The sequence below is a fragment of the Gracilinanus agilis genome, chromosome 4 (genome assembly GCF_016433145.1).
Source record: "Gracilinanus agilis isolate LMUSP501 chromosome 4, AgileGrace, whole genome shotgun sequence".
Classification (NCBI taxonomy): Eukaryota; Metazoa; Chordata; class Mammalia; order Didelphimorphia; family Didelphidae; genus Gracilinanus; species Gracilinanus agilis.
In genome coordinates, this window is record NC_058133.1 from 14483598 (window position 1) to 14511483 (window position 27886).

General features: G+C 51.1%; 1 protein-coding gene across 2 annotated transcripts in view; it reads right to left on the reverse strand.

The window, feature by feature from the left end:
- The window catches only part of ALG6 (ALG6 alpha-1,3-glucosyltransferase), a 48849-nt gene extending 21318 nt beyond the window's left edge, over positions 1-27531 (reverse strand). Inside the window, exons 1-7 of one of the 2 annotated variants that reach the window (XM_044673090.1) lie at positions 27464-27531; positions 23985-24134; positions 12362-12446; positions 9435-9524; positions 9139-9227; positions 1117-1199; positions 494-558 (exon numbers count right to left, since the gene is read on the reverse strand). In XM_044673090.1, coding sequence (XP_044529025.1) covers positions 494-558; positions 1117-1199; positions 9139-9227; positions 9435-9524; positions 12362-12446; positions 23985-24066 — 494 coding nt within the window. In that variant the 5' untranslated portion in view covers positions 24067-24134; positions 27464-27531. Of the gene's footprint in view, positions 1-493; positions 559-1116; positions 1200-9138; positions 9252-9434; positions 9525-12361; positions 12447-18792; positions 20098-23984; positions 24135-27463 lie in introns of those variants that run through there. The other variant, XM_044673091.1, reaches the window with a different exon arrangement.
- Between the last annotated feature and the right edge of the window lie 355 nt (positions 27532-27886).

The window sequence follows — 27886 nt, forward strand, 5'->3', positions numbered from 1 at the left end:
AAAGAAGGATAGAAGGAAGAAGGAGGAAGGGGGAGGGAGAAAGGTGGGAGAGGGAAGTGGGTGGGGGAAGGGAGGTGGGAGGGGGAAGGGAGGAAAAAAGGGAGGAGGGAGAAGGGGGAGAAGGGAGGAGGGAAAAGGGAGGGAAGAAGGGAGGAGGGAGGGAAGGCAGGGAAAAAGGCCAGGCATGAGCCTTGGGAACTTCTCTCTAACTCCATCAGGCACCACCAGCCCTCTCGGGGGAGCAGCAGACACGGACCGCGTACAATGGCAAGGGCACAGCCTGCGGTGGACGAGCCGATTCTCTGGTGGTTGGTGCTCAGCATGTGCCACGCAGGTAGAAAAGCTTCACTTTTACCTCATCCAAACCCTAGATGGGCAGATTCTGGGACATGTGCCGTTCTGGGTGTCGGGACCCATTTCTTTCAGCCTCGACACTAATGGAGTCCTCGATTCAGGGGCCGCAAACCCTCCGTCTGGGAGCTACAAAGGATACTGGAAGTGTCCGTAGTCGATCAGGAGGAGGCCGGGGTACAGCAGGATGCAGAAGGCGCTGGCGATCTGGAGGCAGAAAGGGTGACAATGAATGTCGGGCCTCGGGGGAGGGGGGGGGCAGGGCGGCCCGTGGCTGGCGTGGAGCCTCTGAGAAGCTCTTTTCTCTCCGGGTCTCCCCAGCTGCTTCTCTAGCTACAGTATAAGGAAGCCCCTGAATTCACGGGGCTGCCCAGTGACGCGCCATTCTCCGATGGACAGGCTGGAGCGCAGGAAGGTCCGTCAGCGGGGCAGCACGCCATGGGCCCCGGCCAGCCCACCGTCCCGGGAGGGGTACCAGGAACGGCCTTCCCCCCGCAGCCCCTTCTCCAGCCTCTGCATTCAGCCTGTCTCGGGCAGCAGCAGCGCCCTATCGGGGCAGGGAATGGCGCGGCTGGCCCAAGTGGAGCATCCCCGAAATTCAGCTCATCTACTCTCCGGAAGGGCATGGAAAGCATGACTAAAACAAGCGAACAGACAAGTCCCGAAGAGGAGACCCGCTTGTCTTCCAGCGAGCGGCAGGCCTGTGGAAGGGACCATTTTGCAGCCAGTGAGCAGAAGCCGAAGCCAGGCCCCGGCGGCACTCGCCTTCTTTCTGCTCGAAGCCTCTTTCAAACAGCAGCAGTACAGCACGACGGCAGGCACGTAAATCACCAAATCGGCGACAAAGACTGAAAGACAAAAGAGGGCGTCCGTGAGCATCCTCGGGCCCTCGATGGCCGCCCGGCTGCCCCAGTGCCAGGCAGCGCGCCCAGCTTGCTGCCCGGCCCTGACTTCATCAGAAGCCCCTAACAAAGACGTTCAAGGATGGGGGACAACCTGCTCCTCAGCTGCCAACATCCCCGGCTTCTCCAGCATGGCGCCCCTGGGAGATGGCCCAGATGACCAGTGACGACGTCTAAGCAGATCGCGGAAAGGGTTCGACAGCCGCAGGCACAAAGCCGCAGTCCGAGGAAGCAGATCCCCAGAGGGGCTGTGCCAGCCACGGGGCCTCTAAGTACCTACCTGGTTCGGAACTCGGGTCCGGGCCAGAGTTTCTCTCAACTTCCCTACCTTCAGCCTTCCTAATTGTAAAAAAACCACCATAAAAGTCATCCTGACTTGGGTCTATTTTATTTTGAAATCGAGTTAATCGATTTCTGGTGACCAAACCTTAAATATCTAGTTTTCCCCTCTTACATCATCCAGCTTCAATAAAGAGTAAATGTGGAACAACTGCAGAAAAACCTTCAAAGAACAGCAGTTTGAATTACATGTTTTTGGAGAAATGCAATTAGATTGCTTTTAAGAACATTGAGAAGGGGCAGCTGGGTAGCTCAGTGGATTGAGAGTCAGGCCTAGGTTTAAATCCAGCCTCAGACACTTCCCAGCAGTGTGACCCTGGGCAAGTCACTTGAACCCCCATTGCCTACTCTTACCACTCTTCTGCCCTGGAGCCAATACACAGAATTGACTCCAAGATGGAAGGTAAAGGTTTAAAAAAAAAAATTGAGAAGAGGCAAAGCCAAGAGGAATCCCTCAGTTGAGCTTTCCCAACAGTCCGTCCAAACAACTTTCGAATAACGCTTCAAATCAAATTCTGGAGTAACAGAGGAAGAGACATCTTTCTAGCCCAAGTCTTAGGAGGAAGATGGGTGGGGGGTGTTCTGTGACCCTGGTGTTGAGGCAGCAGAAACCCCAGCAATAGTCCTTGGAGGTTAATAACAGTGACCATGGCAGCAGCAGCTCTTTGCTCAGAGACTTTCTGGGAGGGGGTAGGGGTGAGGGAGGAATACTGAAGAAAATGACACCTTAAAAAAAAAATTGATCAAATAGAAAAAGGGGTATAAGACCCTAGGTAAGTGGAAGCCAATGACTCCATGAGACATCAAGAAACACTAAAACAAATCAAAAGAATGAAAAAAATAGAAGGAAATATAAATATCTCATCAGAAAAACAAGGAAAGTAGATCAAGGAAATAATTTAGGAATTTTTGGACTACTTGAAAGCCATAAAGAAAGCCTAGACATATTTCAAGAAATTCTCAAAGACAACTGCCCTGATATCTTAGAACCACAGGAGAAATTACAAACTGAAAGAATCCACTGATCATCTCTTGAAAGAGATCCTCAACTGAAAACCTTCAGGAATATTTAAGCCAAATCCCAGAGCTCCTTAGCCAAGGAGGAAATACCTCAAGCAACCAGAAAGAAACAATTCAAATACAATGGAGCCACAGTCAGAATCACAGAAGATTTAGCAGCTATCATGATAAAGGACCTAGGATTATAACTAAGAAAAATGTACTCAGCAAAACTGAATATAAACTTTCACAAGAAAAAATAGATATTTAATGAAATAGAAAATTTTAAACATAACTGATGAAAAGACTCGAGCTAAATTTTTAAAAGTCTGACATTCAAAAACAAGACTAAAAAGCATAAAATGATAAATTTGAAAGTGAAATCAAAAGAATTTAATAAGGTTAACCTGATTGCATTTCTATATGGGAAGATGATACATGTAATTCCAAAGAACTTTATCATTATTAGGGTAGTTAGAAAAAATCAATATAGACAGTGAGGACTGGGTGTGATTTAATTATTTTGGGATGATGTAAAAAAAAAAAAAACAAAGGAAGGTTGAGAAGAGGGAAGGGAGAGGAAGAAGAGGGGAAATTATTTCACATAGAAGAGGTATTTAAAAAAAGAACTTGAACAGTAAAGGGAAAATGGGAGGTAGGAGTGGTGGGCAATCACTGAACCTCACACTCATCAGAATTGGTTCCAAAATGGAAGAACAGATAAACACACTTGGGGAAGTAGGAGGAGAAAAGGATAAGATAAAGAGGGTGGTGGCGGTGATAAGAGGAAAAGTGGATTAAGGGAGGCAGAAGTCACAAACAACATAGTTTTGAGGAGTGTTGGGGACTGAGGTCTCAGGGTCTGAAAAGGCAAAAGTCTGTTGACTCCTCATGTCAGGTAAGCTCCAGGGTCTGACTAAGACCTGAGATCCCTCAGTTTCCACATTTCCCACCAACAAAATAACTGATTCCCTCATTTTCCACATCTCTCTACAAGTTGCTGATTTGAGGCAATAATCCTTGCCCAGACAGAAATAACATTTTTTATCAGCACCTGCTTCTCCCCTTTCTCAGTTCCTGTTATATCCCTGGTTACCCCCACCTTCAGTTCCTGGCTCAAGGCTCATCTCTCAAGGCTACATTGTTATGGGAAAGTTGCTTGAATTTTCATGAGAAAAAATCCTTCTGGTTTCTGCCTTTATAAAGCTTGTGCGGTCATTCAATAAATCACACCTGACTGCCACCAGCAATTAAGGCCTGGAGCTCAACAGTCATCAGTCCCTTCCGACCCCAAGCTTTGTCTTGACTCTTTTTTCCCCAGCCCTTTCCTGGGGTACTCTTGGACCCATTCAGCCCCCCTGTTTGGGGGTATTTACAGAGGAGGGGCAGGGGGGAAAAAAGGATAAAAAGAAGTGGGCAGGATGGAGGGAAATACAAAGTTAGTAATCATAACTGTGAATATGAATGGGATGAACCCACCCATAAAATGGAAGTAGAGAGCAGGATGGATTGGAAACTAGAGTCCAACAATACAAGGTTTTAAAGAATCACACTTGAAATAGAAACACAGAGTTCAAGGAAGGTGCTGGAGCACATCTCTAAAAGGCTTCATCTAATGTAAACAAGGCAGGAACAGTAATCATGATCTCAGACAAAAAAAAAAAACAAACAAAAAATAGACCTAATTAAAAGAGGTAAGGGTGGGGGGCACCTAGGTAGGTCAGGAGATAGAGAGCCAGGCCTAAATATGGGAGGATGCCCTGAATTCAAATCTGTCCTCAGATACTTCCTAGCTTTGTGACTCTGGATAAATCTGATTCTTAGTCTTGATTCTAAGACAGAGGTAGGGACTTTAAAAAAAAAAAAAAGATATGCAAGGAAACTGCATGTTCCCTAAAAGGCATCAAAGACAATAACAGAATAGCAAAATTAAATATATGAGACCCAAATGTCAGAGCACCCAAATTCCTGAAGGGAAAGTTAAATGCATTGCAAAAGGAAATACAGTAAAACCATACAATGTGGGGGACCTCGACTTTCCCTTCTCAGAACTAGACAAATCTAACCATAAAATAAATAAGAAAATGAATGGAATTTTAGAAATGTTAGATATAATAGACCTCTAAATAAAATTAAATGGGAATATGGCAACATACATTTTTCTCAATTGCACATGGCACCTGTTCCCCAAAGTTGAACATGTATTTTAGGGCATAAAAACCTCACAAATTCAGAAAAGAAAAAAAAAATGTACTTTTTAAAAAACTATAATGCTATAAAAATTACATTCAATAAAGGGCCTTGGAAGTATAAATATAAAAATTAACTGGAAACTTAAAAATGTGATCCTAAAGAATGAGTATATCAGAAAACAGAAAAAATCAATTTCATTAAAGATAATGACAATGTGACAACATACCAAAATTTGTGGGATGAAAATTTTTATCTCTAAATGCTTAAAAAGAGAAAGAACAGATCATTGAATTGAGCATGTAATTTAGAAAGACTAGAAAAAGAACAGATTTTAAATTCTCAAACACCAAAATAGAAATCTTAAAAATCAAAGGTGAGATTAAGAAAACTGAAAGTTAAAAAAAAAACTATTAAAAAACTAATAAATAAAATAAGGAGGTAGTTTTAGGGGAAAAAAATAAATGATTGGTTAATTTGACTTTTTAAAAAAGAAAAGAAAACCAAACTACCAATATCAAAAATGAAAAAGGTGACTATCACCAATGAAGATGAAATTACTACATGCCAATAAAACTGATCATTTAAGTGAAATGGATGAATATTTGTAAGAATACAAATTGGCCACATTAACAAGAGGAAATAGAACACTTAAATAACCCTATCTTAGAAAGAGAAGTTGAACAAGCCATCAATGAGCCCTCTAAGAAAAAACTCCAGTGATTTCCATTACAAGTGAATTCTACCAAATATTTAAAGAACAACTAATTCTAATTCTATAGAAACTATTTGAAAAAATTAGTAAAAAAAAGAACCTCCCAAATTTCTATAACACAAATATAGTCTTGACATCAAAATCATGGAGAGCAAAAACAGCAAAATATAACTATAGACTAATTTCCTTAATTCACATTGAAGCAAAAAATATAAATAAAATACTAGCAAGAAGATTACAGCAATAGATCACAAAGATCATACACTATAACCAGGTGGGATTCATACTAGAAATCCAGGGTTGCTTCAATATTAGGAAAACTAAAAAAATTACACGATAATTTAAATAAATAAAGAAAAAACTTTTTATAAAATATAATACCAAAGTATAAAATACAATTGTATTTTGATCAAATAAAATACAATTACAAACACTAGAAGTATAGGAATAATGGAGCTTTTCTTATAATAAGTAGTATCTATCTAAAACTAAGAGCAAGCATTATCTGTAATGAAAATAAACTAGAAGCCTTCCCAATAAGATCAAGGGTAAAGCAGGGATGTCCATTATGGCAATAAGACAAGAAAAAGAAAGTGAAGGAATGAGAAAAGGCAACAAGGAAACAAAATTCTAATGCTTTGCAGATGATATGATGGTTTACTTAGATAAGCCTAGACAAGCCTAGAGAATCAACTAAAAAATTACCTGAAACAATGAACAACTTGAGCAAAGTTGCAGGATGTAAAATTAACCCATGTAAATCTCCAGCATTTCTACATCTTACCAACAAAACCCAGCAGAAGAAACAGAAAAAAAAAAAATTCTATTTAAAATTGCCACAGATGAGGGCAGTTGGGTAGCTGATAGAGAGCCAGGCTCAGAAATGGGAAGTCCTGGGTTCAAATCTGGCCTCAGACACTTCCTAGCTGTGTGACCCTAAGCAAGCCACTTAATTCCCACTGCCTCGCCCTTACCATTCTTCTGCCTTAGAACCAATACTTGAGTGTTAATTCTAAGACAATGATGGGCAAACTCCAGCCCCCTGAAATGTTCTATCCAGCTGCACAACATTTATTCCTAATCTGACAAATACAATGAGTAGGATACAATACAATGAAACTTCAAAAGAGTTGCCTTAGAAACAGACTGATAGATGAGCATTTCATTTCCTTTGGCCCCCTCTTTAAAAAGTTTGCCCATCACTGTTCTAAGATGTTAGATGAGGGGTTTGAAAGAAAGCTAAAATACTGCAGACACAATTAAGATTCTTGGTAATGTAGCTACCAAGACAAATCCAGGAACTATATTAACATAATTATAAAATGCTTTTCAGCCAAATAAAGACTTGCTCATGGGTAGGCTGAGCCAACATAACAAAAATGACAATTCTACCTAAAGTAGTTTACTGATTCAATGCTACCCCAAACAAATTACCTGCGAATTATTTCATAGAGTCAGGAAAAATAACAAAATTCATCTGGAAGAACAAAAGGTGGAGAATCAGTGAAAAAAGATGTGAAGAGAGGCAGCCTGGCAGCAGCAGGTCTGGGACTCTATCACAACATGGTGATCCTCATCAGAACAATGTGGTCCCCGCTGGGCCACAAAGTGGGGGGAGAGGTGGCACAGAGCAGGGACCAAGGAACATGGAGAAGGATCCATCATCCAGGGTTTGATAGACCTGAAGATCCAGGACTGGACAGAACCTGCTGGGACAGCAGGAAAGCAGCCTGGCAGAGGCTGGTGCAGACCGATGTCTCTGGCACAGATCCTCCTGGAGCACCAGAAGAAACAGGAGGTTGTGGTGACCAGACAGTTTTGTGCAGAAAGTCGGTGCCACAAGCCCAAGAGGACAAGCTGGTTCTACAGGACAATCCGGACCCTAAGCCTGCACAACCTTGGCCTCTTCTGGATCTGTGCCCCAGGGGATCAGAGAAAAGGGGGAAATGCTGGCTGAGACTGCCCCGGCCAAAGCACATTCCCTGAGAAGACGCTCATCCAGGGGATGGCTAACAGTCCAGGAAGGTGATAGAGGCCAGCTGCGCTGAGAGACATTTGAGAGATTCAGAAAACCCACCAAGACTAACATGAGCAGAAGAGAAGCAAGCAGGAGAGCCTCCCCAGGGCAACAGGGAGAGGAGGATCCACTGGCATCCACAGCATCAGCATCCTGACTCCTCTGGGCTCTGTCTCTCTCTGGATTGGATTTAGGAGAATAGAGGCCTGGCCATGACTAGGACTCCCAAAGCTCAGCCCCATCATCTGGGGTTCCCTGTCCAGGAAGAAGGCTGGCGTGGCTATGGAAGCACCCGCAGGTCTCAAGCCAGGACCCCCCCCCCCCCAGTCCTTCCTTTTCGTGCTGCCTCTGTCCTGGTTTGCTTCTCTTCTCTTCCAGTAGCCATCCTGGCTCCAGACCCTGCTGGACAAGGGCTTGGCTGAATAGAGTCAAACAGGAAGGACAGCAGCCCAGTCCAGCTTCCGGAGCTCAGCATAGCCATTGGGGGCAGGGCAATGCTGGGGAGAGGGGCAAAGCAAAGGAAATTCTGGCCCCAAACCTTCTCCTCCCTCCCCACTGCCTGTAGCATGCAGCTCCTTGTGAAGGTATGGGAGGAAATCATGCCATGACTTGCCTTTGCTAACACTTTCAAAGTAAGAAAAACAAACCGTGTGGAACTATATTGGCAGCAAGGTAGTATGTGCAATAGATGCTGGGTCCCAGGAGGGCCTGAGTTTAAATCCAAACAGCTGGGTGATCCTGGCCAACTCACTTCACCACTATTTGCCTCTGTTTCCTCAACTGTAAAATGGGGGGAAGAAGACAGAACTGGAAGAGCCACTGGAAGGCCCAAGTGAGACAAAGGGGTTTGTCAGGCACTGGGCACAGAGCCTGGTACCCTGCTCATACTGTGAAAATGAGATTAAATCTACCTTACCCATTGTTAGATCTAATGACCAAAAGAACACCCCACTTAATTCTCAAGTAGGGGAAGTCTATAACCCAGTAAAAGTACAAGAGTAGGTGACAATCAGAATTGACTGACTGCCCCCTGGGCAGTCCTAAGCAAAGAGTCTGTTGTGATTGGACACGTAAACTAGGAGGAAGGCACAGGAAGTGATGCAAAAGAAGCCCCTTTAAAAGGGAGTGACAACTTCCTGTAAGCTCTTCTTGTTTGTGTCTTGGACCTGAAGGAGCTCTGGCTGGCTGGCTGGGACTCTAAGACCTTGGGGAGACTGTCCTTAAATCTCTCCCTCAGAACTATACATGGTGAGTGAAAAAGGCTGACTACCTTCGATTCCCTGGAGGTACCAGCCTCCCAGAGGCTCCCTTGACTGGGAAGAGCCCTTGTGGCTAAAACCCTTATTGACTTTTAGGCTCTGCAGATGGGCCTCTGGAGCCCTGCTGGAGTAAAGCCCAGACTTGAATACAAATCTAGTTCTTTAAACTAGATCTCTTACTCTACCCTCTTCTCATCTCTACTCCACTCTCTCCTATATTTTATAAATTAATTACTAAAAATTTTATAATTGATAGTGATTCAATTCTTGGTGACTACTCCTTTAAATATTAATATCTAACCAAAAAAACCCTTTTTCCTTTTTACGGTACTCTGGACATGCTTCTTCCATTCCTCCTGCTCCTACCTGTTGCTCGCATGAATAACTTGTGTCTAGCACTCTCGTAGCCCCGGGACGTGTGGAGGGCCACCCAGGCAGGATCCATGAGCTCCGCCCTGGAAGAGAACACAGGGCAGGGGCTTGAGATCAAATTTGACTTCAGACCCTCCCCAACGGGGTGCCTCTGGGTGCGCCCCTTCCCTGCCATCTGCCTCAGTTTCCTCATCTAACAAATGGGATAAGAGCAGCGACTCCTCAGGCTGTTCTGAGGGCGGAATGAGAGAGTGAGCAGGGCAGGCAGCCCGGGGCAGGCGCGGACTTACACAGAGGCACACAGGAGGCTGTGGTAGGCGGTCAGGGGCGGGTAGTCCAGGCCCCAGTACTGCAGGTCATTGTCACTGCCATTGACGTACCTGAAAAGCAAGACAGGCTCTCACCGGCACCACCGCCCCGGGAGACCGCCTGAACCTCTCCCCAAAGTCCCCTTAACGATGCTGGCGGCAGGCACTGGCTCTGCGGTGCAGCACTGGGGGCCACTCAGGGCCGTGGGGTCCCCGGTGCCCTGTGGAGGCAGGCCCTGGACAAAGTGAGGAGCCCCCAGAAGAGACAGAAAACTGTCCCTGCCCTGGGGATGGGGTGGGTCCCCCCCTCCCCCCCTCAATGGCTGAAGTCTATCCTACAAAGGAGGAATTCATAGGGGGAAGAGCGGAGTTGGGGGCTGGGGGAAGGCTCTGAATCGGAGCTCCATGAACACCGGCAGGGTGAGGAGGCCTCGAAGAAAGACCCAGAGATACAGAGCATTTGTGGAGGAGGCCTGCCCCACTGCCTCCCAGGAAGGCTATAAAGGCAGGAGGCCAGTCGGCGGAGCACAGCGGCTCTCCGAGGTCCTTGGCAGCTAAATGATGGGAGTGGGGGGAGACCGAGGCTGGCCCCAGCAACACAGGGTCCAGGAGGGAGCTGATGCATTAAGAGAGGAGGCACCCAGCAGGGGTGAAGCTGGCCGGCCGTGGCCCCAGTTGGGAGGTGGAGGCCAGGATGACCCCTGGCATGGCAGCCCAGGCTCTGGGCAGCTGCTGCAGGAGACCTACAGGGAGCCCAGTGGTTAGAGAGCTTCCACCAGAGTTAGGAGAACCAGAGCCCCAATCTGGCCTAGGATACTTCAGGCTGCATACCCCTGGGCACCCTGTGCCCCAGTCTGCCCATCTGTAGAGGGCTAATAGTAACAGCCATCTCTGAGGGTTGGTGTGAGAATCCTGAGCCGCTTGTAAGGCAAACCTAAAACCACCCAATAAAAGCCTCTGTTGTTGCCTTCACTGAGCAAAGACCGCCATACCCTAAACCTAAGCAAAGCTGCCCTGGAGGAGACCGAGGTCCAGAGTCTCCTTCCAGGGCAGGATTTGGTCCTGAGCTCTCTGGATCCAGAGCCTATGTGCCACCCATTGCACCGTCCTGCACGCAAGGCAATGTGGACAAAGGAGAAAACTCTCAGGGAGACTGAGCTCATCCCCTCTGAAGAACCCTGCCAGCCCAATTTTTATTACATGAAGTATTTGCAAAAACTGGTGTTTACTGGGGCAGCAGGGTGGTTCAGCGGGTGGAGAGCCAAAGCTGGAGATGGGAGGTCCTGGGTTCAATTCTAGCCTCAGCATTTAAAATAAAGTTGCAACAATACAAAAAGCAAGTATTTGGGGGTTTTGGTTTCTATAAGATTACTCGCTTACAAAAATGAATAACATGGAAATGCATGCAGAAGAAGCCCTCCCCGCTCAGTGCCTGTTCCCCCTGACATCTTCGGAGCCATTGGGGAACAAATGGCTCCTGATTTCCAGATTAATTATGAAAGGGGGCAGCAGGGGGCTCAGTGCATTGGGTTCAAATCTGGCCTGGGTAAACCTAGACAGTAACCTCCCCCCCAATGCCTCACCCTGGCCACTCCAAGGTCTCAGGCCCTTTCTGGTGGGCGCTCTGCCCAGATAGCGGGGCTGGAAGCTGAGAACATGTAGGTGGACAGAGCCAATAGCCCTGGCCTTAGGAGCAGAGATGCACTATGGGACAGGCACAAAGGAGAGGCCAGGGCAAAGGTCCTCTGAGCACTGGGACGAGAAAGGGTGCCTGAGCTGGGCCAGGAAGAGAGGAATTCCCCCAGCACTTGGGGCCATTCCAGAGAGGTCCAGGAGGAAGAAAGATGGAAAGGAGAAGGACAGAGCTAAGAGCATAAAGGCCCTCAGGGTCATGGGGAGAAGCAGAGGCCCAACAGGGAGTAGAGCCAGAATTCAAACCCAGGCCCGGGGACTTCACGTACAGCTCTTTCCAGGACCCCAGGGCTCAGGCTCCTCTCCTGGCCCAGCTGTCCCTGCAATGCATCCTCTGCCCAAAGTGATCCCTCGTCCTCAGTCACTTCTCAGGCCGCCATCACCAACTCCACACCCCGACTTCCCCCGCCACCCTGGCCTAGGCTCTGAATCCTCTGCTTCAGCCCTGGGGGGCTCCTCCCTGCGCCCCTCCCCTAGCCAAGCTGGGAGAAGCTACCCTGCAGGGCTAAAGGGTCTCCCCCAAAGATTTGTCACTGTCTTGCTGCCCCATACATGCCTCAGACCGGCCACTCCCAGCCTTCTCTACTCTTCTCCCCACACTTCGCCCCTTCTGCTCAGCTGACAGCCAGAGCCAGAACCCCAGGATGGCAGCACCCAGGACTTCCTCCCTCTCCCTCAGGCTCTGACAAGGAAGTACCTTCCTCCCTGCCACACCAAGCTCTCAAGCCCATCCTGCCTTCTCCAGCAGATAAATGGCCCCACTGATCATCCCCCTCAGATTTCTGATCAGGGGTCTCACCTAGATTAGTGCTGCCTTCAAACATGCCTGGGTCTCCCTCACCTTCCCTCTTCCTTTCACACTTCCTTCCTTCCTCCCTTCTCCTTCTCTCCTTCCTCCCCTCCCTCCCTCCTTCTCTCCTTTCTCCCCTCCTTCCTCCCCTCCCTCCCTCCTTCTCTCCTTTTTCCCCTCCTTCCTCCCCTCCCTCCCTCCTTCGTTCTCTCCTTCTTCCCTTCCCTCCTATCCTTTCTCCCCTCCCTCCCTCCCTCCTTCCTTCCTTCTGATTGAAAGAGGAGGAAGGCTGCATCACTCCCCCCTCAGGTGAAGCCAGCTCCTTGCAATGGAGAAGAGAGTTTTCAGCTCTGCTTCTCTTTTCCCACTCTCAGAATGGCTTCGAGCTCAGGGAGGGGACACAGCGGGATTAGGGGATTCTCCATACCACTGCTTGACTGGTAAATTCCAGGTAATCTCCTGCCAGTGTCTCTGAGCTTCATAGTCTCCAAACATGGGCGGTTTTCCGGCACCTGGAGAGAGAGGAGGAGGAGATGCATCGGAGCGTCTCGGTCATTCAGCTATTCTCCATCTTCTCTTTAAGGAGCTGCTCTTGGTCAGTGCTCCCCCACACAGGACAGGACACCAGCCCAGAGACCACAGGGACGTCCAAGCCTGGACTCGCTGGGTCTCTGGGGATTGGGGGGTCTCGTCCATGCCCAAACCCATCCCTGGCACATCCCCCAGGTGCCCTGGGAGTTTCCTTCCATCTCTCTAATAACCCTCACTTCCTGTCTTAGTAACAACTCTAAGGCTTCTACCTTAGGAAGCGTGAGGCCAGATTGGAACCCAGGTCCTGCCAGCTCTAGGCCTGGCACTATCCAGTGAGTCACCCAGCCTCCCCTGTTCAATTTTTCTTGAGGAAAGAAAGAATAAGCATTTCCTAAGCTTGCACTATGTACCAGGCACCCTGCTGGCGAGGGGCCCATGGGCTGTCCACTCCACTCTCGCCATTGTTCTTTTTGATGCCCACCTTTCTTTGATGCCATCTTCTAATTTACTTGTTTGCTCCATTCAAACAGCCAGCTAACCCATGAGGGCAGGCATCATTGGACACAGAGTATTATTCCAAAAATGAGGTCCTGCTTGTTTCTATCCAGTGGTTCAGGACATCTTTTACTGAGTGACAGTCTAGAATGGACATTCGGGAAGTGGGGAGCTGCCCAAGGACACCTGCAGCCCCCCCGCCCCCCTGGGGAGGCTAAGCACTAAGGGTGTTGTTTCTCCCCAAGCTCATGCCTCAGCATCTCTGAGTCAGACCCCCTCCCCTGTTGCCTCAGCCCTGGCCCAGAGGCATCTAGAGGGGCCCAAGGGGCTTCTTTTATCCTACTGTCTGTCCTGAGATGCTCTGGCCCTTCTGTCTGGGACATGCACTCACTCAGTGCCAGGCACTGTGCTAAGCCTTCCAAAGATCAACCCTGAAGCAAAGTGGATCCTAGGAGGATTCCCACTTTACAGTTGAAGAAACTGAGACAAAACAGGGTGAAATGGCCTGCCCAGAGCTGTTACATGTCTCGGGGCAGATCGGAACTGGGCTCTTTCTGCCTCTGTGTATGCCCTTCCATGGTTAGGCAGATACACACGCTTCCACGTCTGCATCCTGCACGCTGCATTTGTACGTGTACCCACATGTGGACTTCCATGCATACACACATGCACACGCAGACTTAAATCTAAATACCTCCATGTGCAAACATGTATGAATTTGTCTTTTCAGCCTGGCCAGAGCGAAATCCGGCTCACTTGCCTTCACTGGGTGGGTGGGGGTGGGGGGTGCAGCAGCCTCAGAAATTTTCTTTTGATCTTGATTGGGAGAGAGAAGAATTTCTGCTTAGTTTTTAAAAACCTGCTGAAAACGTTTAAATTTTGCTGAATTAGAAACACCTGCGGCAACGGCCCTGCCACACGGCAGCCTGGACTTGGGCTGGGCATCGGGCAGTCTTCCAGTTATCCTTCCAGGACTGTTCAGAGGGACAGACACGGCAAAGAGTAGCCTCTGGCAGGAGGACACAAAAGGGAAACCGAGGCTGTGTGTGGGTAGCTGAGCCTTTTTCAGTGTCAGGAAGTCTTCACTTTCCTCTACAAACTGCCCCATGTGGAGCCTTCAAGTCGCCTCCCTCCAGACTATTGTAAGAGCGAATCCAATTCAGCCCCTTCGGGCTGGAGCTCCAGGTCCTATCAGGGAACAACAAGGCCTCACTGGATGAGCCCGTGGCAGTCAGGGAAAGCCTGGGCGTGGCGGCTGGGGGCAGCACCGGTGATCCACCCTGCCCTGTGTCGGCCTGTCCTGGGCATGGGGGGGTCCGTGCGGCAGACACACGTCTGAGCTTCTGCCAGGTCTGTCAGCGGGGCTCAGAGAATGGCTTCTGGGACTTGCTTGTCACTCCAGACACAACATACAGACCTTCCCAAGGGGCCTCACTGAGCCCCTAAATGCCTCCGGCTATCTCCTCCCACAGTGCTGTTCTCCTTCTGCCCTCGGGGTCACAGGGGTGGGGCCACAGTGGGGAGAGTGCGCCTGCGCCCCAGAACTCTTTCGTGGGTCCTTCTGCCTCCACTCAGGGCCGGGATTCTCCAGTCACGTGGACGTATTACAGCGAGATGCTGGCCCATCCTCGCCCCATTCTTGCCTCAGAACAGAGCAAAGAGCAGCCGCTGATGGACTGATGGGAATCTGGAGGGCCCCAGCCCTGGACCGTCCTCCCAGCAGCCTGCGGGCCCATTCTCCAGACAGAGAGCGGTGAGGCTCTAACGATGGATCCACTGTCATCCCCAAAGCCAGAAACAGGCTCAAACAATGGCCCAAATCGAGTCCTAGGAAACTTTAAAACAAGAAATGGTCATGGATTCAAAAGACGAGCTGCATAAATACAGGATATGGGGCAGAAATGACATTTTTATGATTTTACATAGAGACTGACTGAAAAAAGAGCTCTGCTGAAGCACCAGCCACCTATACATCATAATTAGAAAATGCTGAACTTTGGCTCCTTTCAAATCCTCACAGCAGAACTCGGAGTTTTGCTCTTGGAATGAAATTCCTCCTCACTCCCCAAAGTAAGAGGCAAATGTAATCTGTCAGGATAAAATTGTGTTTTCTCCATGAAAAACTGTCCCTTTTCAGCTTTCCTAGTGAGAAGTTCACGTAAATTTACTTTTTGCTTTTAATAATTTCTGGCGGACTGAATTCTGGACCCTCAACCCAAGCAGAGGCGCCTGGCCAACAGGGGAGCAGGTTTGAGAGCATCATTTGTTTTAGGATTTGAGATTTGAGATGTGCCGGAGGCATTATTGACCCAAGTTCCAATCTAGGCACTCTCAGAATCTCTGGCCAGCTATTAAGAGCTGGCAGGTAACCCCAGGAGCCGCCTCCCCATCCCAGAAAACAACTTTCACAAACAGAATATCTTCCAGAAGCTGCAGGTGACCCTACTCCAGCCAGCCCAGAAGTCGGCAGAGCGCCTTGTCTGACGTGCCTTCCATCTCTTGGCTCTGCCTCATTAAAAATGGACTTTGTCAGATGCAATGTTGTACCTTGCTGGCCTTGGCCTTTGGTGAAGGGGATGAAGTCTGTAAGTTTACAAATGTATAGAAAATAAAGACTTCTCCTTGAGACCATTCAGATAGTCATTGAGGTTTTCAGGGCGCTGAGGTCTCCTGTACATGAATACTGCCCTGCGGAGGCTCTGACAGCAGCAATTAAACTGTGAAACTCTTTTCTGTGGCCTCTACAGACTCCAGAGATACTCAAAGGTCAGAAATTCCTTCCTCTAGATCAGGGGCTCCACAAATGTGCTGATTTTTAAAATATTCTGATAAGATTTCAGTATAATTGTTCTCCTTTCTAAGCCATTTCTACCCCTGGCCCTGTTGCCATGCCCCGCCTGGCCTCTCCCCTTCCACCTTTCCAGCTCTCCCCATCAACACAAATCCTTCCATTTCTCCCACCGTCCCCTCAGGCTTCTCGTGGGGTGTCTGCAGGGCAGTCCTGAAGCCAGCCCTGAAGATGGGGGGGGGGCTCCCTGGCTTAGGGGGCCAGAAGGCCACCACATTTGGCCTCTAAGATACCAAGGTCCCTTTGGCCTTGGGAAATCCCAATAAAGCCAAGCTTACCTCCTCACACCCAGCTCTCTTGTTATGGCTAGGTGTTTATGGTGACCCAAGGCCTGGGCACTTCTCCTGGGCCTCTCCTGAATTTTATCTCCAGCCATCCTGAGGTCTCCGATACTCCTTTCTTTAAAAAAACATGATCACTCTTGAGCTTGGTGCACACCAGGGCTGAGATTTCTCCCCACTTTTTCCTTTCGGCACAAATCTCAGCTGTCCCTCCTTTTGCCCCATTGGTTTTACTTCAGGGCCCTAAATCTAGCCCGGCTCATGGTCCACCTCATCTCGTTCACCTCACCTTCTGTCTTAGAATTGATATTGAGTATTGGTTCTGTGAAAGAGAATTCTTTATTCTATTGTCTATCCTAAGTTAACACTAACTTAAATACCTCACTAGAGATTGAAGACAGGATTAACTCTCCTTTGTCTACCTTTTAAATTGAATCAACAAAAGACTGAACACCCTATTAGTGCTAGGGGAGAAGCCAGCAAGATACTTGGAGAGCTCCACCATTTTTTTTAAGGCAATGGGAAACATGTGAATTCTTTTAAGAAGTTCACACAAGAGTTCACATCCTCAGAAACTGTTCAACCAGGAAACTGAACCTTTTTGATGAGAACTTAAGCTTCAGAAGGTGAGAAGTGGATCCCACAGACACCGCCCCTCTGGGCAGTGCTAGACAATTTGGAATCTGTGATTAGCCCCTGTGAAGAGGGAAGGAGACAAGAAGTCACCATAGAAGCAAGCGGGAAGCCCTTAGAGGAGGTGGTCTTTGAGAAGACAGTCTGAAGAGATTGTCTGCTGGAGATAGTCTTCTGACTGGGGAGTCTTCGAGAGAGCTTCACTGGAGTCTGTGGCTTGGATCGTGGGCTTGGAGCTCAGCTTCAACTTGGACTCTGACTCCTGGACTACTTCATGGGGTGTGTGAAGGGCTGACTCCCTTCCTAGCTTCCTAAGAGACTTGCTTCCATCTTGGAGGAGGCCTAGTGAGGACTAGTATAGGTATTTTCTCTAACCTCTTTCACATTTCTCTACTTTATTATTTCCCCTCTATTTTGGTAAATAAACTTCTGACTTGAGATATAATCATTTTGGCAACCACGTCATTTCATATAATTTAAGTCCAACCATTAAATTTAACCTTTACAGTTCCAAGGCAGAAGAGAGGTAAGGGCTGGGCAATGGGGGTGAAGTGACTTGGTCAGGGTCACACGGCTAGGAAGTAACTGAGGTCACATTTGAACCCGGGACCTTTGGTGTCCAGGCCTGGCTCTCTATCCACTGAGCCACCCAGCTCCACCCCAAAACCTTCTGGCCCCTTTGAAAGCTTCCCAATGCATGCTAACCCAATTCAATCTTCCTCAAGAATTCTGGCCAAAACAAGCGTCTCCTCCTCACACTTCACTGCATTTACTGTCTATGACACACTTTACTAGTTAGATGGTTTTGTATTTTCTTTTAAATAGTTCACATTAGTTCTGTGACCCAAATAAAAGTTTCTTTAGGGTTCTGCATTTTCCTTCACACATAAGAGTGCTAAAGGACTCGGGCACTAAAAAACAGAGACAAAAGCAGACTATTCACAACTGCATCATCCCTCGGATAACTGGCGAGTTGTCTATTCAGCATTTTACAGAAAACCATCCACAAACACCAGGGTTTCTCCGTCCATTTCTGTCTCTAAGCCAGAGCCTGCAGAGGTCAAAGCAGATCTCACACAATTTCCTGCCCCTGAAACTCCACGTATCCAGACTGTCCCAAATTGCTCTAGACTTGTGGTCAGTGTGGAGGAATTTATCACCATTCTCTACCAAATAGAAGAATGGATAATGACTCTCTTTAGGCTTGAGAAACAAGTTTCTATCCAGAGTCTGACCTAGTTCAATAAATTCAGCTGACATCGGCTATGAAATTAGTACTTAAGTTTTTTTAAACTGCTAAAGTGCCCTTAAACCACCCCAGAAGGACAACCCAACTGTACCTAAGGGAGCTTCACTTGGGAAGGGCAAAAAGGATTCCTTCCACTGTGATTAATTCCACAAATTCATTTACACTCAATTCAGAATTAGACAAAGAAAATATATTATTGAACTTTGATAGAGCTTCAACTCTGTGGTCTGATTCTCAAGAAAATGGCTCTGTTCAGCACACTTCTCATATTCGTTTTCTACTTTATTTATTGCATTATGTAGAATTATGCCAAAATTTAGGAAGAAAAGACTTCCTTTGGCCGTATACACTACATGTGACTATGCCTTAGAATGCAAAACCTTCGTCCTCTCGGAAAGCTAAAATGATCTACAATACAAGCTCTGTTTTAACACTTTAGGGAAAGAGGGAGCATGGCAAACTACAACATGGGCATGGAAGGAGATTAATAATCAGCCAAACACTGTCTATCTTACTTCTAACATCATCTATGCTGCAGATGGGGGGGGGGGGGTGTGCCTGGGTCCAAGTCAAGAAGACTTGAGTAGTACAAATCCAGTCTCTCACTAGCTATGTGGCTCTGGTCAAGTCATTCAACCTATTTACCTCAGTTTCCTCATCTATAAAATGGGGATGATACCTCACAGTAAGGATCAAATGGGATAATATTTATAAAGTACTTAGCACAGTAGCTGGCACATAGCAGTTGCTTAATCAATGCTCATTTCCTTCCTTCCTAATATTTTTTAAATGGTAAGCACTGAGCAGTGGTCATTATGTACCTTTTTTCTTACAGGAAACTTAAAAAGCCAGGAGAGATTATCTCAAGTCTTTTCTTCTTTCTTTCTTTTTTCTTTTTTTTTTTTTTTTAAAGCCTGTACTTTCTGTCTTAGTAACAACTCTTGAGACAGAAGGGCAAAGACTAGGGTGTTGGGTTTACGTGACTTGTCCAGTATCTCACAACTAAGGAAATATCTGAGGCCAGATTTGAATCCAGATCCTCCTGACTCCAGCCCTCCTTGCTGCCCTTAGCTCTTTTCAGTAAGCACCTATAGGATCCACTCAGCAGGCTTCAGTAATGGTATTCTTTGACTAAGAAGCCCTGAGTGCAAATTGTGGCCTTGCCCCCGAGGCTCGATGAACACGATGGGATGCTGGAACCCTCCCGGCACCTTGTTCAGGAACTCTGGTCACTTTGCCCTTTGTGACAAGCGCCAAAACAAATGATTCATTTGGCAACGGGAGGGTAACTGACAAGCGGTATGTTCACATCCGAAACAGAAAATGATGAGGAAGCCGGCGCGATGCTTCAGGTCGGCCACTGCAGGGGGAGTTTCCGAGTGTAGCTGAGCCCAGGAGCGCTTCCTCATCGTCCCCTGAAATGTGGCGAAGGGCAAACTGACGAGAGCCATCAGTTACAGGGACGCCACGAACGGTCTATCTGTGCTCATCATTAAGACGTTCTCTTAGCAGCCAACAAGCTTGTTGGCTGATCAAGGGAGCGGCTGTCCTCGGGCCTCGCACGGGCTCCTGGAGAATCAGCGAGTAGGACTACAACACTGGAGCATCGCACGTCCCCCTCCCCAGAGGCGTTAGAGATTAAAATGCACCCAGTGACCAGGGGGAGACTTTCAGCGATGGACTGCTCAGCGAGGCTCGGCAGGTTTTGTTTTTTCTTGTTCTCAGGTACACGATGTGGAAAGCAGCAGCAGCCTGTGCGGCCGGCAGAGCCCCCAGTCACGTCCTCCTAGGACACATGCACGCGCCCTTCTCCTGGTGCTCCAGGAGGAAGGGAACAGCCATTCCCTGAGGGTACTACCATGGGCAGAAGAGCACAGAATCTGCAGGGAAAGGAGGCCCTGAATCCCAGGGCTGGGAAAGCCCAGAGGTTAGAGAGAAAGCGGCTTTTCTAGGGAAGGCATTCTTGCAGAGTGCAGGTAAAGGGGCTCACGAGGGCCATCTCCCTCTTGGGGCTTCTTTGTTCCGTGGGCCACAGTGAAATCACACCAGAGGGAGCCGGAGCACTCTCTCCTCCTGATTCGAGGCCTTTATAAAACACTCCCATAGCCCACTTGGTTCTGAGTAAAAATCGCTTCTAAGACCATGAGAAGGAAAAAGGAACGTCGAGCTTGCTGGGCAGCATCACCCACAAGACCATCCCTCGGACAGAAAAGAGAGCCGGCGTCCCGACGGAGCAGCGGGAAGACCTCAAGGCAGCACTGTGCGGGGCATCTGCACGGAGGAAGCGCCCCCGGGAGGTCTGTCTGATGACTTTGCAGACCTTCCCTCAGAAGTATCTGTAACGACCGCCGCCTTCCAAAAGAAGACTCCCAACAAATCTGCAGGTAAAGTGACGAAGCGAGTTTGCTTGTCTTGGCATTCGAGGGGGTTTTAATAAAAGTTTAACTCTTAGAAATGTGGCTGAGCTCCTGCGCGCTCCTGTGGGGAGGCTCCGCTCACTCGAGCGACGCTTCTGCTCGGCACGCAGTTCCGACATCCCTCAGGAGCCGCTCGCACAGCCACGACTAGCGAAGTCACTGATCACACAGTACACGGACAGCCGCAGCTGAGGAAGCGCCTGTCCCTAGAAGAGCTGATGAACCCTCCAGGGGGAGGGAAGGGGGCGAGTGAGCGCCCTTCCTGGAGAGCCACTGCCACACAGCGCCCGGCTCCTTCATCTGACTTGGCTCCCAGGAAGCCTTTTTACTCCCCCCAAAGCCTGAAAACGGCCCCCGGCGAGGCGGTCTGTGAGAAGGGGTGCCCCGGCCATGTCCAAAGGGCTCCGGACGGCGGAGCGGCTGCTCGCAGATCTCTGGAAGGATCTCCGGCCGGCCGCCGTGCCCGGGGGCTCAAGGAGTAGCGAGGCGTCCACAGCATCCACGGCGCCCACAGCATCCACGGCATCCACAGCGCCCACGGGCCAATGCTGGCCGGGCGAGTTTCTGTTTTGTTTTCTTCAGAGGATCTTGTTGGTGGTGACGGGCCCCATCCTGGAAAGGAGGAAAGTGGGGCAGGCGGAGCGGAAGAGGCCGGGCCAGGACCACACAGCTAGGAAGGGCCTGAGGCTGGATTTGAACTTACAACACGCTGCCTCTCAGCTCGGTAGGACTGGCGTGAATGGACGCAGGCTGAGGTGAGCAGAAGCAGGAGGACGACGTTCACCGCCATGAGGACGGCGGCCACACGGACGTGGCCGGAGAAGCTCGATGGCGCTGAGGGCAGGCCGGGGGCCATGGGAGGAAAAGCATGGCTGAAGCCTTGAGGAAACAGAAGCGAGTGCAAGCCGGGCACAGACAAGAGGAGGTGTCTGGCACGTCACAGCTGACTCACACACAGGAGCCTCGGGGGACAGTCAGGCCTGGAGACGGACAGGAGGTCCTGGGTGCGAATCTGACCTCGGACACTTGCTGGCTGTCTGCGTTCTTCTGCCTCCGAGCGGCTCCTCACTCCTGACCTTAAGACGGAAGGGCGGCCTTAGAGCAGAAAAGAGCTCGTGTGGACGCTGGGTCAGTCATGGCCGCTGCTGCCTCGCTGCCCAGTGAGAAGCCGTTGCACGGAGCTGTGGCGGGAACCAAGGGAGGGAGCCCAGGGGGAGGGGTCTGGCCGGTGGCCTCTCGGCAGGGAAGGCCTCGGGGTCCAGCCAGCCTACACAGGAGGACGCTGAGGCCCGGAGATGGCCGTGCCCTGCCCAAGGTCAGAGGGGGAGTGACTGTGGCGGCTCTCTCCAGGCCCAGAGCTTGGCCACGGGACCACGACTTCTCCGGAGCGAAGGAGAGGCCCCGGCACGGCCGGACAGGTCAGTGAGTGACCAGGAGGTGCAGAGAATGCCAGGACGGCATCCCAGAAGCGGAAGCGGTCCTGGCCGAGGGAGGACAGGCTCTCCCGGCACGGCCTCCCCAGCGCCTCTGAGGGAGACTCCTCCCGGGCACCTCAGGCTCGCTGCCCAGGTCAGAGCAGGGCACCGCGGGGCGACTCATGCTCCGAAGGCCCGTCCGTGGGTCACTCGGCCACTTTCCCAACGATAGAGATAAAGAAGCGGGAGGCCGGCGCACCGACAAACGGCGGCATGGTGGAGGCAGAGGATGCGGCGTCCGGCTGGACGTCCAGGCGAGACACTTCAAGAAGCGGCACAAAGTCCGAGGGGTCCGCTTGTGGACGGCCCCGGCCAGAGAGCCACGGAGGGTGGCCGCATGACTGCCAGGTGGGAGAGAACTGAAGGTCTGGGGAGCCGGGCGGCAGTGGGGAGCAGCCTCGGGGGGCGTCCAGCCTGCCCACGGCCGGCCCCCAGCCGGCTCGCCGCTTCTCTCCGAGCTTTGGGATGACGCCCAGAAGCCGTTCTAAGGCTGAGCCACAGACGTGTCTGAGAAAGGGGGTGCCAGGCAGGGAGGGGCCCAGCAGGGCCCGCAGGCCTCGGTTTCCTCCCTTGTAAATGGAAGGGCTGGGCTGGGGTCTCTCCCAGTTCTGGTCTCGAAGCACAATTTCCTTGTCGGAGTGAAAGGAAAGGAAAGCAGAGCAGCGAGGCTGGGAGAGCCGGCCGAGGCCGAAGGAGAGAAGCCGCACACACGGGGTCCTCCAGGCTTCGCAGGGGCTTTCCACCAGCTGGCTGAGGCTGACGGGGAGCCCCCGGAGTCCTCAGAGAAGTCCCCAAAGGTGGGGCTTTGCTAGGCTCTCGCCTCCTCGTTTCTAAGCCTTCCTGTTGGTCCTGGCCATGACTCCGAGACAGAAGGGCAGGCCGTGGCGTGGGGTGAAGTCGCTTGTCCAGGGGAACAGCCAGCAGAGTCTGGGGGGCCTCCTGACCCCAGGCCTGGCGGTCTCTCCACTGCGCCCCCCAGCTCAGCCTTGGCTTCATGCTGGCTGTTTTAGGGCACTCACCAATCTGGATCTCGGGGTCCCCAGGAAGTGCTCCCCCGGGGAGGCCGCTTTCCAGATTCCTCTAAATCCAGCAAACAGCCTTTCAGGATGGCGCTCCCTCGTCTCAGAGGACCCAGACGGCCCCCGGAGCCCCCACCGCCTCTAACCTCACCGAAAACCAGTCAGTTGGGTAAAGACCAAGCTGGGGTGAAGAAGAGGATGAGGGTGAGCTCAGGAGGGGTGAGCACTAGGGCGCCCCAAGTCTTGGGCCAACCTTCAGGGAAAGTAGGACCTTCGGGGGGGCAGCTCACTCTCTCTGGGCCTGCAGGGCTATTGGAGGCAGCCTCTGCAATGGTTTATTTTCCTTCTCCTAATTCCTGCAGGGCCCCTCACGGCCAGGCCCCGGGGCACTCGGGGCACTCAGGGCACTCAGGGCCATCCGTGGGGGCAGACACTGATAAAGTCTGCCCAAGAAGCAGGAGGCCGAGCAGGGGAAGGAAAGGAAAAAGAGCCTCCAAGCACTGAAAAGGCCCTATAGCCAAGGCGGGGGAGGGGGGGAGAATCCTCCCCACGCAGAGGGCAGCCAGGCCGGCCAAAGGGCTTCACACTCCCCCCCATCCCACCCCCCACCACGGAGGCCCTAGAGGGTTTGGGGGGGCCAGCCTGAGCCCCAGGGCCACTGAGCCGAGGGGCCATCCCAGAGGAAGGGCACCGACAACCAGCAGCAGGAAGAATGTTAGAGACACAAACATGTGTTCGAAGGCTTTCCTGATGGTCCCCATCCAGAAGGGGGGGCCAGGCTCCCCAGGCATGGTGGACGGCTCATCAGGCAGCCACGGGGTCCAGGAGCACCCGAGCTCGTAGAAACTGCCCCGGAGGCTCTGGCTGGACAGAAGCAGGAAAGCTCGTCCTCCCCCCTCACATGACAGAGCCCAAGTAATGAGGGTCATCTGGGGGGGGGTCTCCTTCCCAGCCCCCCCATGGGCTTGCTTTACACTGAACGAGGAACTCCCTGAAAACAGCCCCCGAAGCGAGCTCCCACCGCACCGCCAGGAGACTCTGCCCCGGTTTCGGAATTCTAAGCCCAGGAAGCGCTTTCCCATCTCTAAGAGGGCGCCGGTACCTGAGTAGGAATTCAGAGAGACCGTCCAGCGGACCGTGAGGCCCACGAGCACCGCCACGGCCATCCACTGATAGTCATTCATGGCCTCCCAGGACGTTCCCGACGTCGCCTCAGACCTTCCTTTCACGGCCCGGAGAGGCTCAGGCGGTCCTGAGGAGAGAAAAGGAAACTCGGTGACTGCGAATGTCAAAGACGGGCAGCACCGCTGACTGGAAAAGTTGGGGAGACGGCCCGGGAAAGGGGAGTCCTGGGCCTGGCTCCACCCCCAGCTCTGCTCAGGACGGCCTGGGGGCCTCCATGTCCTCACTCCTGCAGGGCGTCTGGTGGGGGCCTCCTCCCAGTCCAGGCGAGCGGGGCTCTCCTCCAATTTAACGGGAAAGGGAAGCGAGAGCGAGCAGCTACCAAAGCATGTGATAGGCCAGGTGGGTCCCTGTCAGAGGCCAGGATGGGAGGCCAGCATGGGAGGCCGGGATGGGAGGCCAGACGGCTAAAAGCCTGGCCTCGGCTCCGGCACACTCGGCGCCACACACTCGCTCAAGCAGAGCGAGAGCCCTGCAGCTGGCCAAGACGGGCTAACAATGGAGGCTGCCACTCCTCTGCTCTGGGAGAAAGACTCCGAGAGTCCTTTTTGGACTTCTGGGCCTCCCTGCCTCCTTCCTGGCTAGAGAACCTCCCCTTGGTGGGGAGAAGAGAGGCGAGACCCCCCTCGGGGCAGCGACAAATGGACAAAAGGGGATCCCAGTGAATCTGAAGGAAGCTCCCCACTAAGAAGGTGGCTCGCCAGGCTCTTCCCGGACTTCCACCATCATCCTCTTTCCTGCTTCAACACTGATTTTCCACTTAGCAGGCCGGGACCAGACGGAGCGCTGAGGGGGGCCTTGAAGGGAGTCGAGTCCAAGGGAGGAAGCCACCTTGGCTGCTCCACGGACGGCTTATGCTGCCGTGAAGGCCCCGCCAGCCACCGCTCCTTCCCGGACGGCTCCGTCCCCCACAGATCCTCCAGGAAAGAGAAAACCCCCGAGGAAACCCAGGCAGAGGGCAGCTTGCCGGGCTGCAGGAAGCCCGCCACGGAGGTCCGGACAAGGAGTCCCTGAGCAGGGCAGCGAGCAGGAAGGGCAGAATAATTCTTATTTTGTGGAGAAGCCTTTTACTTGTGTAAGATTTTACACCTGTGCTAAACTTTTAAAAGTTTAATTTAATTTTTTACATGTCAATACAATTTTTAATGATCATTTTTGGAAACATTTTGTGATCCATGTTGTCTTCCTCCCTTCCTCTTTCTCCTCCCTCTCCCGGACATGATGGCAACATTTGTGATGCATGTGCTATCCTACAATGCATGTTTCCCTGTTCATAGCGCTGAATTACTAAAAGAAAAGTTTAATAATCTCCATTAAAAAAAGATCTAGAAAATAGATAAAGGAACAATAATCTAAGAATCATGATCACTACAAGAATACTAAAATTGTTTTAAGGTCTCAATACCATAATATAAGAAATCCTAAATGAAAACTACCTAGATATACCAGAAACAAAGGGCAAAGTGAAACGAGAAAGAATGCATCACTTATCTCCTGAAAGAAAGCCTAAAATGAAAATTCTCTGCAATGTCATTGTTAAACCAAAGCTTCCTGGGTAAAAAACCAAAACAAAACAAAAAGGCCAACAAGCCAAGTAAAAGAGTTCATATAGGAAGGAGCCAGTCAGGATCCCACAAGACTTGGTGGCTATCACAGTAAACAACAGGAGAACTTGGAATGTATTTCAAAAGGTGAAAGCTTAAAACCAAGCAAGCATAATTTGCTGGACCAAACTGAATATAATCCCAGGGGGGAGAAAAAGATCTTAAATGAAATTAAAGAATTCTAAGCATTACTGAGGAATGAACAGAATCTCTGAAATGCAAATACAAAACCTAGAAAGTCAATGACATGAAGGTAATTATTAGAAGCCACTACACAGAATGAGGAAGAAGAAATAAATGCCCCTTAGAGCCCCTTCCAGGGTCACGGAGAACCAAAGGGTGGCTCTGTTCTGTTTTTGTGATTTTAAGTAATGTCAGAAAAGGGAAGGAAAAAGGAGACATTGTGGAGCAGAATGGAGGTGGGTAGAACTTTCTCTTTCAAGAGAAGATACACAAGCACGCAGAGGAGAGGAGGAAGTCACTTTCTTCGGAACAGAACAAAGAAGGTAGAGCTTGGTGTGGGATCAGGAAAAGCAAAGAAGGGTCTAAGAGGGAAGGCAGACAAAGGGTGGGGGGGAAGGATCACACAGAAGAACAAAGGCCAGCCCTGGAGGAGAGTTCAGAGAGGGATTTCCCCTCAGGATCCGGGAAAGGCACTCCCATACCAGAAGGGCTAGTAGCCAGGAAACAGAAAGAACTGGAGGCCAGTCTGGGAACATAATGAAGCAGGGCTGTGCCATAAGAAATTAAAAAAGGAGGTCTTGAGAGAACGGGAGCCACAACTGCACAGAAGAGCCCTGAGCCCTTTCCAGCCTCCCCTCACTTCCCACGAGGCCTCCTATGTCCCCCTGCCTCAAGGGTCTGCCTGTCCTCTGCCCAGCTGCCAAAGTGACTTTCCCCAGCTTGGTGCCTGGGCCCCCAGGGCTTCCGGCTTCTCGGTTGATCCCCTCCACTCTGCCTGGCTCAGCAGCCGAACTATCTCTTCACACCCCACGCTACATGTCCTGTGCCCGCGCCTTTGCACAGGCTGTGCCTCATGCCTGGAATGCTCTCGCTCCTCACTGCCCATTTTAGAATCTGCAGCTTCCTTCCAAATCCAGATGAAGATTCACTTTGTGCGAAAGGCCCTTCCCAGAGGCCTCCTCCCACAGAGGTGTCTCGCACCAGAAGGTCCGCAGCCACTGGCCAGTGACCTCATCCAATGACGTCATGCCAGAAAGCCGCGCCAACTCCCTGAAGGTCCCGGTGCACGCGCACGCGCGCACACACTCCCTCACACAAAACACACGCGCATGCACTCGTACACAACTTCCCTCAAGCACACATGCTCCCATACACACGCTCGTGAGCGCACACTCATAGGCACACTGTCACACCTCCACAGTAAAGCTCACGCTCGGACACACACTCATACACATTCACACACAGAGCCTGTTCTTGTTATTTAAGAGGATGTAGAGTGGTGGATGGAGCCCCAGGGCTACAGTGAGTAAGCCTTGGGTTCAAATTTTGCATGGAACCCTCACCTGCAGGGAGGCCGCGGATTGGGGGGGGGGGGGGGGAACGGAGAGGGTTGGGGAACGGAAGGCCAGGAGGTGGCCACAGCAGAGGCTCGGAGGTGGGAGGGAGCACGCAGCGCATGCGCCCTGAGCCCGCCCTGCCATGGCCCAAGGCCACAACATCCTCTGCGCTCCGGACGGCTCTAAGACGGTGGACTGCCCCCGCTCTCCTCCCCGCTTCTGGCCGCCAGGGGCCTCGCGAGCCAGCCACCCTCCTTCACAGTCCTGACTCTTACCCCCCGCTGCTTTCACTAACCCCGCCGACCCGCGGGGTTCCCGCCTGTAGCCACCTTCCGCGTGTGCGCCTGCGCTCTGGTCCCGCCCCCGAAGCGCGGGGAGGAAGAGGGGATGGACACGCGCCCGCACGCAGGAGCGAGCACGCAGGACGTCCCTTAGGAGTGGGCGGGGAGTGGGAGGAGAGAAGCCGAGAGGCGGAGAGGACGGACCTAGAGACCGAGGGGCGGAGCGATCTACGGAGCGGGCGGGGGCGGGAGGAGAGGAGCTGAGCGGCAGAGAGGGCGGGGCCTGGAAGCAGAGTACACCGCGGGGTGAGCTCGGGGGCAGGTGGAAATCCCCCGGCTCGGCTTTCCCGGGAGCCTAGCCAGGGCCTGGGGAGTAGCTCTGCATTCCAGCGCGGGGCTGGCCTGAGGCGATCCGGG